General features: G+C 33.0%; 2 protein-coding genes across 3 annotated transcripts in view; one reads left to right on the top strand and one right to left on the bottom strand.

Annotated features, from left to right (window-relative positions):
- The window catches only part of Ak6 (adenylate kinase isoenzyme 6), a 21,701-nt gene extending 17,624 nt beyond the window's left edge, over positions 1-4,077 (top strand). Inside the window, exons 5-7 of one of the 2 annotated variants that reach the window (XR_015070727.1) lie at positions 206-372; positions 601-832; positions 3,654-4,077. The gene's annotated coding sequence lies outside the window, so the exon portion shown is untranslated. Of the gene's footprint in view, positions 1-205; positions 469-600; positions 833-3,653 lie in introns of those variants that run through there. The other variant, XM_085947825.1, reaches the window with a different exon arrangement.
- Positions 3,182-12,327, bottom strand: ERp60 (disulfide-isomerase A3). The gene is made up of 9 exons (XM_085947823.1): positions 12,112-12,327; positions 11,637-11,845; positions 11,031-11,259; positions 10,468-10,584; positions 10,220-10,352; positions 7,444-7,607; positions 4,962-5,193; positions 4,096-4,230; positions 3,182-3,527 (listed from the first exon to the last, which is right to left on the bottom strand). Exons 1-9 carry the CDS (start codon positions 12,255-12,257, stop codon positions 3,420-3,422), a joined length of 1,473 nt encoding a protein of 490 aa, XP_085803949.1. The 5' UTR covers positions 12,258-12,327; the 3' UTR covers positions 3,182-3,419.

Below are 12,327 nucleotides of genomic sequence, written 5' to 3'. Positions count from 1 at the left end.
GGGTACTGATGATTGGTTTCCAGATTCATTAAAATTTCTCAAATGCTTTCAAAAGGTAATCAGCATTTTCATTCCTAAGGAGGGCATATGGGACCCCACAGAATAGAGGTTATATTATTAACAAACTTTTTACAAGGAATGGATGTCAGCCATTCACCCAATACATTCAACAAACATGCATTGAAAATCATGTGGTTTTTTCCAGATGCAGGGTTCAAAACTGCATCCATGGCGATACAGGTACTCTCCCACTACTCCACCATGAGGTGATTACAGATTGATAGAGTAAAAAAGAAAATCAGAGCGTCGGAGCAGACCCTTTTTTGAGTTGCTCCGCTCCGGGACTTAATACTTGCTCCGGATCCGCTCCAGGTAAAAAGTTTTAATAAGTATTATATGTATACAAATGTTAAAAAAATAAGTAGTTTTAAAATAATCGTCATTTTCATTATTCTATTAAATAAAACGACAGCAAATCGTCTCTCATTATTTGCCCTGTCAAAAAAGTGAGGTTATTTATCACTCGGCAGTGTTGCCATATTTCAAATAATTCCAGTTTTGCAGTGTCAAAATATAAATACTATTTTCATTGGATTTTAGGACGAAAATTTAATAATAAAAAAACATCCGGAGCAGTGGAGCACTACAAATTTTTAGTGCTCCGGCTCCAGGTAAAATACCATTGCTCCAGTGCTCCGCTCCAAGGCTCTCTAAAAAATACAGGTAGGCGTATGGCATGGCACTGCTATTAAACAAAATCTTTAGTGGCGATGAAATGGGTTGCCTGCACTCCCACTCCCCCTTCTGTGAGCGTTGATCCAGTGTGTCAGTGGTAAAACTGGTTATCTTTTACATTTTTGTTTAGAATAATTTGCATTACACCAATAGATATAATATCGTCGTTGCGCCTGCAAAATCCGACAAACATTTTTTTTGCGTTTTTACATTTTTACGCTATGTGATAGAACGAGACGCGACGGACGGGCCTGTAAAACCCGTTTTCTAATATCAACGCTAGTTTAGAAAAAATGCAAAATAAGCTATGTATTTTCACTTAAAAATGGCTTGCAAAATACGCTATGAATATTCCGGTCACATATCGCATTTTAAAGTAAAAAAAGTTACTATTAAATGCGCCTGTCAATGACACATGACGGAGTTTGCACTGACCTTTACTTCAGAATGCGCCTTTTACTACCAGCGCTATTGCACATAGCGGATTATTTACGTTTGTCGACAAATAATATTTAAACAATAAAAAAGTGTAAAATTACATTACATCGCACAATCCTTTGTGTTTACTTAAAGAAGAGTATTACGATGGTGCAGATCACAAACCTTCTTAGTCAAAAAATACGATTTTACAGGGAAAGGTTAAAACTGATTTATTTGCAGCATAATACGATGAATATGACATAGGAGTTTTAATTAAAAGATCAATAAACTGGCCTATATTTCTCATTGACATAGGAGGTAAAGTTCAATAGATCCGTTAAATTTTTCTTGATTTTTTGATACCATAAAGTCAAAATCATAAAATTTGACATAGAAGGTTTGTGATCTGCACCATCGATTAATTTTAAAACTCCAGTAACTAGATAGGTGATACAACTGTTTATTATTTATAATCTAATGTAACTTTCTTGATGTGCTATAATAAAATTGTTTAATTATTTATCCATCGTACTCTGGATATTTTTATTTCCCCTTCACTCGATAATTATTACTTATTTATATGTCAAATTTTGGCTGGGAAGATAAAGGTTTGTTCGATACAGACTATTGGCTTGGTTAAAGATGTTTTACGCATAGAATTAATATCATTAAATTATGCAATTATCATTTTTTACTCGGGGCAAAATCCGCTATGTCTAAAATACGCGTTAATTTAAATACGCTATGTGCTGTCTCAACCACAAAACGGATTTAAAGACCCAAATAAAACAAGCTATGTGCCTTTTACCCACAAAAAAAAATTATTACGACTAAAGTGTTAAATATTGTATTATAAAATATCATTTATACTGAATCCGAAGTAATTATCTAATTTTCAGTTTATTTGCTTTGTAAAAAACGTGAGGCATTGTTGAGTAAATCAGTTTTTTCCTTCTCCTGAAAAGTTGTGTTTTATTACATAGCGGATTTTGCAAGCGCGACGACGATATACCTATCATATAAGTAATAGTTTGTATGTTTGTACCATTAATAGTGAAAAAAAAATCAATTTAATAACTTCATACACACATTAATCTTTTTTTATAATCATTGTACATATTTTTCACAAAACTGCATTAACCTTTTATGCACAAATGGGGATGTGAAAAACGTATTGATAGGTACACCAGTATTTAGATTTTTTTTCAAAAAAATCTCTTGCAGACAAGATACCCGTACTAGGAAATATCAATATGAAATCTCTATGCACAAGTGATTTTGATGAGGGTAGGCCCTTGTCTAGGTTAGGTACATTCTTAGTGGTGGCAAGCTTGTAATATACTCATAATCAAATTATTCACAAAATTACCTTCCTTATGGATATTTTCCCCTGCGGTTCTATATGTAAGTAATGATAGAATATAATTACTTTCATTAAAAAAATCGTGAATTATTAATTCCAAACGGTTCTGTAAACAATATTTATGGCCGCTTTTACACAAACTGTAATGTATGTAACCAATTTATTATTGTTCCATTGTATTTTTACATATCCGGAAAGAAATGATAAAATTCCCTCATGGGGAGTTAATAAGCAATAACATGAATCTGAAACATATACGGAAAGCATTTTGAGTATGCTTTAGTGAAATTTTTCCTTGGGATGTCACTGTTTATATAAGTAGGTATGTGTTGAATAGATATACGATGTAGGTAACTTTTAAATTTATTTCTTGGATATTGAAAACGAAAATGTAACATTATGAAAACACATTAATAACCTTTTGGGTGACTTAGAACTCCTCATGAAATTCATCTTTTTCTTAGTAGTTTTTGACTTGTATGTATCAATCTATGGTTAAGTTTATGTAGTGAGTTTTGTTGTCATAGCAACGTCAACAAAATACATTATGTTTATGATGTCGCCAGTAGGTCTAATTGAATTTCCCAAATTTTAGTAGCGTTCGAAAGTTTGTGAAATTTAATAATCTATTGGGGGATAAATAAAATTAATAAAACACATGGCTATAAAAAAAAAATATTTATTTTACAACTCAAGAGAAAACCTAATCCAAAAATGTTCACATACGTATTGGTGGTAAACACACAAAATAACACAGCATTGCGAATTGACAACCAGCTTAAATCAGGAAATAATTTTAATATAAATCCGATTCATAGTTTCTTAACATTAATACAAAAAACAGATATTTTGTAAATGGAAATTTCTAATCTGATAAATGTTATCAGAAATAAAGTCCCTCTTAAAGTTCAGTCTTCTTCTTAGAGTTTCCGTTTCTGTCGTAGCCACTAAGTTCCTCGGTGGCCTGTTTTGCAATGTATTTCACAAAGTCGTCCAATTCTCGCCCACCCTAGATGAAGAAATAAAATTCATATAAGAAAATGATAATATTATTAAAAAATACTCACACATAGGATAATTAAAATCTGTGTGTTATTAATTTTAACATTAATTTTACACGACTTTTTATTTATAGATATGGCAGTTTACAATACAAGCTGATGAAGAAGGCTACTGGTAACTATTGATAATTTATAAAGTGTGAAAAGTCAATTCTAATAAAAAGAATACTTTAAGGCGATGTGTGATTATTTTGTGAAAATATTTGTCTTTAATTATCTCGGAAAGTAGACCGATGGCATACATATATTATATTTTACATTTGTATCTGGAAAGCTACCGTGAAGATTTCAGGTTGATAAGATCATGAACAAAAAAATAGTTTTTGGCTGGCGAGCGGCGTGAGAGGTGTGTGCCTTTTAACCCCACGCCCCAAGTCACGCCATGCCTACTGTGCTATTTATTATTAATTTTCATTATATTTTGGGTGAGTGGTTGCGCTGTTCTCAAAACTGACACTTGGTTCACTTGAAATTATACAAATTAATGTTTTAATCAATAAATTCATAACATCTTACCTCGTAAACCATTGGGTCTTGTTTGTTATTTTTGGGCTTCCAGTAAAGTGTTGGGAATCCACGTACTTGGTAGGCGGGAGGCACATCATTGTTTGAGGCATCAATTTTGACAATTGCAACATCTTCATCTTTCATCTGCAAAAAATTAGATCAATATATGTATAAGCAAAGATTATCGATAGAATGAGAAACGTGATTTCAATGTTGAGATAATGAATAACGTCAAGCATCATATATATCGCGACCCCGGCAAGTGTGAATTCGTTATATTTTTTTGTCCCGCACATATTTTGACATGTGTCACATGCCAGGAATAAAGTCAGATTATTTGCCGGTTATTGACAAATTCATATTTTAAAAATAAATAATTTTAAATTGTTTTGTTTTTCAAATCCCCAGTTGATCGTGAAATTTCGCTTATCGCAACTATGTTCAAAACGTATACAGTGATTTATCCGCACTATGATTAATTGAATAAACAATATGTCAATATCCACAAAATCTTTTCTATTGTTCGTTCAAGCAAGACGTATTAAAGTAACAAGTGATAGAGGAAGTGAAAAGGATTATATCCGTTATCTATTTTGTATATCAAAAGTGATTCCACTATACCAAATAATTTCATATGTAAATAAGTTGGTATAAATATGAAAAATGCAAAAGATAACTTAGCTAGCTAGTATTAACATTGAATGTCACTTTGAATCCACAATCTGATGATGAAATTTACTGTATACAAGTATACAATGACTGTTGTATAAACAGTCTGGGTATGTTTGTTCCATTATTTATTGAAGATTTATATCAATATAAATAGTTGATTGTGCAATGTGATGAACAACAATAATATAATCCTGTTTACACACCTTTTCACCGAGTTCATCATAGATTGGAGTCAACTTTTTGCAATGTCCGCACCACGGAGCGTAGAATTCAATAAGTGTATCTTTTCCATTGTCTGTAACAATTTCATCGAAATTTTTACCAACGGCAACCTTGACTGGTCCGTCATTGGATTCTGGGATGGCTTCAGATTTAAGATAAGCGGTCAATTTGCCATCTTTAAGTTGCTTCAAGAATGTCTGGAAGGTTTCAACACTGCAATGAAATACAAAATTATATTAAACTGTGTAATCATATATTATACATGAAAATTGACCCTACCGATGCCTGTTAGTTTTTTTTTATGTACATATCTATCAACTGCGGCAAAATTTGATTTCGATTAATTTCGGGCATGTTTAAATGCCCATCGCAGTAACGCTAGTTAACAAAGTAAAAGATGATTTTTGCTTGTGAGTATCTTATGATTGGAGTGGAGGACATCAATAGAATTTTAATTATGAGAAATGGTTGTTGGCCATATGCCCAAGCGACTGACCTGTTCTGAATCAAACACACATTGAAAAACAATATATAATTTAACTATAAAATCAAAAACACAAAAGGTTCACACAGATTCTCTGCCAACTACACCACTGTGGGTCCAAATTAATAAACCCGACGCGATATTGACCAACCAAACAGGACCAAGGAAATAGCACAACCTTGTGAATGTGGCAGTTAAGTCAAGTTAATTGTAATTGATCCATAAAAGAGCCAATGTATAATTAATATTTACAGTATTCTACACAGATTTCACCATTTAAATTGTAAAATGCATCATTCAAAAATAAATACAAAGAGCACATTCCAGCAATTCTAACATCAGCATCGGCACTGCAGCCCAATGTGGGTCTTGGTTGCCTCCAGGAAATGTCTCCACTCCTTTTTTCCGTCTACATTCTAACTATAGTAAATAAAACAATTAATTTTATTTTTTTCTTTCAAATATGGGTTATATTGACGAATGAAATACAGTAAGACCTCGTTAAATACGAATTCCACGGGACCGAAAATCAAAAAAAAATGGGGTTAAAATATAAAAATTTTGAAGAAAAAAGAAATTTTGATTTTCATTAATATCATTTTCGATCAGTGCTGTCTGTGCCTACCAAATTTCCGGTTCTGTGTGTGTTAATGGGTCATAAAATGTCAGGATTATTTTTATTACCTTCTTAAAATAAGTAATTTATGATGTTTTAAGAAAAGTCTGTCACAATTTTCAATGACTGGCTCATGAAATAGTGTACTTTATTACTAGGGAGCAGATTTATATGCAACAAAAAACATGATTATATGCATGCACATATGCACTTAAAATCATCAAAACCAAAGAAATATGCAGTTAAAAATTGACATTTATATGGAAAAATATTGTAAATACCCACTTCACCCAATATTGCAGATAAAAAAATCGAATAACAAATTAATAACCTTAAGCAATAGGTACAATACAATAATAAAAAACACAAATAATCAATATAAAGTTAATCAATTACAATTTTCAAAATAGTTTGTTTACAAGTAGGTACCTACAAATTATTGAACAAGAAATGCAAAATGTAAACTAAGCACAACATAAAATAACAAAAACCACACACTTAACTATTCCTAAATACTGTTTGCTGTTTTTTTGTCCGAAAAAATAAGTTTTATTATTCTCTGGCATTAAATTTTCCGCATATCTGTCAGTATTTTGTTTATATGCGGAAAATGATCTCTCAGCGTCCACAGAGGTGATAGCGCAAAATTAAAATAAAGGTGCCCGGGTTCACTTCACTTTTTCTGATAAATTATTGAAATGTTCGGGGATGCCATTAAAAATGCAAGTGCATCTACCTGATTTAGTTATGTTTCGATAAAATTATAAATGCAAAAGTCCTAAAATATGCATTTATAAATGAAATATGCACTAATGTCTCAAATATGCTCCAACGCCTCAAATATGCATAATAAAATTTTATTTTTGGATTCTGCGTGTTTCGAAACGGATTTCTGTGCAACTCCCATAGCTGTGCATACACCCAAACAAAACATGCACTAGCATATAAATCCGGGCCCTATTTATTACGATTTATTGAATATTTTTATATGCCAGTTCGAATTAAAGGTATGGTTTTATATGCAAATTATGTTCAATGGACTTTTTTTTCCGCGAAAATTTCGAATTACGGCGAATTTCGAATTATCCGTGTTCTTATTAACGAGGTTTTACTGTATGTACCGTTCTAGTATATTCGTAAAACACTATTCACTTGACACAATAGATCTATGCACTGAATCTAAACACACTTACTGATTGAAAAAATAAGTAAAATTTATACAGCTACGGGATTTCAACCCGCAATCGGTGGAACAAGACACTGACAATCTAGTCTCTATTCCGCACATTGAGCAGAGAAACCAATAGTGTACAATAATATTTATAGAGAATGTAACAAGTGGTAACAATTCAAAATATAATACCTGAACTCTTCGCTCATAATGAATTTCTGTTCGGCAGCATTGTATGCTAATACGACAGGCTTATCTCCTTTGACAAAATCAACTCCAAATTCATTCAATTCGTGGGTGAAATCATCCTTGGAACTGATAGCAAAGGTAAAATCTTTAGAAAACTCTTTTGCAACCTAAAATACAAAATAAATTTTACATACAAATTATATGAAGACGAAATCTACACAATTGATCTGTTATAATTAATTACAGCCATTAATAAATTAGTAAAGCCATAAATAAAGTAAAAGATGCAAATGTGTCAACTCATTAGAATCATTTTAAACCAGTGATTCTTAACCTTTCTAACGCGGCAACTGACTTTAGTCAGCCTATACGCGCGAGTCATCCGCGCGTCAGCTGACTAAAGTCATTTCGATTTTCGTTTGCCTAGTACTGCTTTCCGCCAGGCGCGAATAATTCGAATATTGATTTAATTTATTCAAAAATCATCCTTCTCTTGACATCTGTCAATGGATAGCCTAAACTTTTGTTCTATCTAATTTAAATAAATATTTTTCGGGAGCATGTCTTGAATAAAAATATATCAGTCATCGGGCCAATTCAAATTTGCCGCGTATATAGTGTCTTATCGCTTCTTAGTGCATGTGCGCCGAAGACATTTGACTGACGTGTTTGTAACGATACGAGTTTGCGATATAATAAGTTATATTGTTTTTTAGTGATTGAAAAACTATTTGGTGCGTAAACTGTTAAATAGAATATTCGAAAGTTACATTGATCAAAGTGAATTTACAAAATATTTTTACAAAAGGAATGCTTTTGGAGATTGCATTCATTCGCCTATCTGCCAGTATATTATCCGCGAGTTTATAGTTTCGGAAAATAATTTGAACCAGGTGTCATTTAAATATACCTAGAATTCCGCGATTTAATATGTCTCTTTGTTTATCATTGATTAACATTTTTAAATACTATTTTCTGGTTATAGTATTAGGTGAAACAGACAAAAATTATTTATTTACCCTAGTTATCAGCCATTTATAAAGAAAAGACACGAACACTCAGACGCCCGTTCCCGCATAAATGCGGAAATTATCGTATTACGCAAACACCAGGTCCCGCGCTACTGAATTTTTATACACTGCGCGGCAAATCATCGTCTGCTGGTGTGAGACAGACACTTGAGAATTATTTTTTTCGTAATACTATTCAAAAGGGTTTGATTCATGACTACTATTTTTTTTATGTAGAATTCTTCTTATATTTATAGTCGAAAATAACTCGAGTTACTTACTATCACGTCATTATAATAAAATAAGAGATTACCTATTCTAGTACCAGGTTATTGAAGTAATATAATAAAAAAAAAACAAATGAACTTGAAAATAAAATTGTGGTGACTATAAAGCATTTAGAAGTGCAAAAAGTGTTTGAAATTTAATATTTTACGAATTGTAATAGGTATTCGAAAAATAAACCATTTTGTTATATAAACTATGTGTCATTCGATTCCATTCAGTTCGGGGTCAATGGTAGGTACAAACAGTGTTGCCATATTTTGAAAGTGGAATTATAGTACAGAGCCTCCAAAATTATAGTATTTGGGGATAAAATATAGTACGCGTTGTCATCTGTTGAAAATGAAAATTTTCCCAATTTTTCATAGTCGGCTCGTTTTTATTAGGAGAAATATTTCGCCGCGGGCCGCAGGTTCCCAATTTTTCATGGTCGGCTTGTTTTTTTTAGGAAAAATATTTCGTCGCGGGCCGCAGGTTCCCGATTTTTCATTTTTCTAGTCGGCTCGTTTTTTTTAGGAAAAATATTTCGGCGCGGGCCGCAGATTTCCAAATTTTCGAAGACAAAATTATAGTATTTTGGGCGTACTATATCTATTTTATATCGTACATAGTACGCGGACCAAAATTATAGTACAAATACTATAATTATAGTACGGTTGGCAACACTGGGTACAAACCAGGCACTGGTGGTAAGTACATCACTCTCAAATAGCCAGTAGTTCTCAAGGATGATTTATTTATACTCGGCCTGCAGTGCTGCAATGTGTATGCGAGTTCAAACAAAAGTTACACAGTTTGAGATGTCCTGGATGCTATAAAAATGAGTTATTTATGACTGATATTTTTTCAACACACTCAACAAAAATGCTCATAAAAGTCATAAACCATATTATTATTCATTATGTGTATGGCATATTTGTCGAAATGGTAGCCGGTAGACTATAAGAATACTGAACTGTTCTTACACTTGTTAATCTGTCATCGACGCATTAGTCCAGCACCATTTCGTAAGTGTCATGGTGCCGCTCGAGTAAGCTGGCATTTTTTCAATGAAGAAGTCTTGTTCGTAATTTCTTATCAGATTTAGGCGACGAATGTTTATTTTTAGAGTCACATAAAATATTAGGTTCTGTCATAATCATTTTTGAACTTGACTCCGATTTTTTACTACTCTATTTGTGTATGTTTGACTGACATTTATTACGATTTATTGATGCTTGAAATCACAACGCGCACTGTTGTACTAAGTCGGGATTCGTAACGCTTAGAAAGGGTTAACTGGTCTGTGAGAATTTGAAAAAGCTTATGATAAAACTACAATTTGCCACCTTTTTTGCTTTCATATGCAAAACTCACTACTCAAAATTTATTAGGACATTGTCTTGTATAATATACATCTTGTATATACATAGTGCGTATGCCTTAATAAAATATTATGTTTTTGAATATTTGTAACTTGCAACATTGCAAAAAAAAGCTAGTACCTTCAAGATTCGGTTTCTCCAATAATTTGTTCCTTTAACATTCTTAGTATAGTCAACAGAGAAGTAAGCGGTGACGAGTGGCTTCTTGAAGTCGGCAACAGAGTCTCGTACACGATGACCAACCAAGCCATGACTGTAAAATGTTCAGTAAAATTATTCTACAATTTGAAGAAAAAAATAAGCCAATATGATGTGTGTATTTGTAAACACAGACTGATCAGATTTAAACGGTCAAAGAAATATCTTACTAGCTCTTGGTGATGAATTTGTTGATATAGTCTGATTCAGCATCACCGGTGTACACGACGAAGTCTTCTTCAAACTTATTGGATAAGTGCTTGGGACGGTATAAAACTACAGCATCGCTGAAAGTTGTACATAAAACATTAAGGTTATTGTAGCATAACGCCTTTGAATATCAAAAAAGTAATAGCATAAAGCGTCAATTACATTGAGCTTCTTTACAAGCTGTTTGTTGGCGAATTTATAATCTGCCTGTAAAGTCGCCAACAAACAGCTCGTAAAGAAGCTCAAGAATCAGCAACAGAATCAGAAAGCGTGATATTTTGTGCAAACCTATCACAGTACATATCACATACTAACATTAAAATTGTAACATAAAAAGATAACAATATCTACTATTTTAAGAATAACAATTAATGTACAGAAATAGGACACTAAGTATGCAATTAAATAATACCTAATAGGTACTTATAATTGCATTTTACACCTGTTTAATGGTTTATCTTAATGACAACTTTAATTATCACCTTCCTTAAACTATCAGGTGAATGCATAAAACAATACATACGTTTGTCCTTTAGCCTTCAGGATATCAGGGTAAGTGGAGTGACCGAAGCGCACCTTCTCACGCAATTTGTCGGCAAGCTTGAGGAATGCTCCTTTGAGATCGGATTCTTTCTTGAAATATCCAACCACCGCCACATCTTCCTTGGAAAGGAATTTTTCTAATTGTTCTAGAGATTTCAGTTCCGTAGAGCTGGGTCCAACTTGAGCTTTCATGTGTTTCGCGATACCAGCTAAAATACACACATATTTTAATAAAGATTCATCATAATTAATGTTTCATATAAGTACTAGACCAAAATGCCCATCAGATCGATGAAATGATAAATTTCTGCAGAAGTATGTTGCAATGCAACGCACAGGACCAAGAGAAGTGGAATCAGCTTGGAGATGCCTTCATCCAGCAGTGGATAGATTCAGGCTGATGATGATGAGATGGTCATTATGACATCTCAGTCAAAATGTAGTCATATAAAATACACCCTTTTTACCCTCACCATAGTCTACCTAAATTTGAATTAAAAATGAGACACAGTGTGTTGAACACACAAAGAAAGAAGTGTTGCCGGTTTAACTATATTATTAAAATAGAAAAGTGATCAGTGGATACCTGCTTCACGTGGTCCGTTGTAGTCTTGTGATACTTCTCCATTACGGAAGATTTTCAATGTGGGGTATCCTGAAACTCCGAATTGCCCACATGTCTCTTTGCCACCTTCGGTGCAATCAATTTTTGCTAGCGCAATTGGTGGATCGTTTCCCTTGAGAAGCTCTGCTGCCTTAGCATACTCGGGTTTCAGTCTTTTACAGTGCCCGCACCTAAAGTTAATACATTTAAATTTTATTAGCCACGACTATGGAATAACAAATAGATAAGAGGCATGAGTTTTATTGGTTTATCAAGGTATCCACGTAGGTACATAATTAAATAATTGTGTAGTAGGTACATAATATATTCAACAAATATATAGGTAATGAAACAATTTGTATTAATAAAATACAGAAAAATCCAACTTTGGCAATTTTTAAATAAGATATAGTTCAAAAAACAATTTTTGGGATTGTCCAAGTAAGCCGGCACTTACCATGGAGCGTAAAACATGACGAGCGTCGTTTCAGTCTCCCGAAGTCTAGATGTAAAATCTGCATCGGTAAGGTCCAAGACATCCTCTTCTCCGGCATGGCAGATATATGCCAGAGAAAAGAAAATCATAAATCCGAAGAACTTCATTGTTGGAAAACTATTGGACACCGGCACCAAAAAAGATGTGTACCCTCAAATGTGTGACAGGAAAATACGT

The sequence above is a fragment of the Rhyacophila brunnea genome, unplaced genomic scaffold (assembly GCF_057557595.1).
Source record: "Rhyacophila brunnea isolate RB1 unplaced genomic scaffold, BYU_Rbru_1.0 scaffold_2, whole genome shotgun sequence".
In the NCBI taxonomy this organism is placed as follows: domain Eukaryota; kingdom Metazoa; phylum Arthropoda; class Insecta; order Trichoptera; family Rhyacophilidae; genus Rhyacophila; species Rhyacophila brunnea.
Note: the sequence above shows the minus strand (reverse complement) of the source record. Positions and strands in the feature narration are given on the sequence as shown.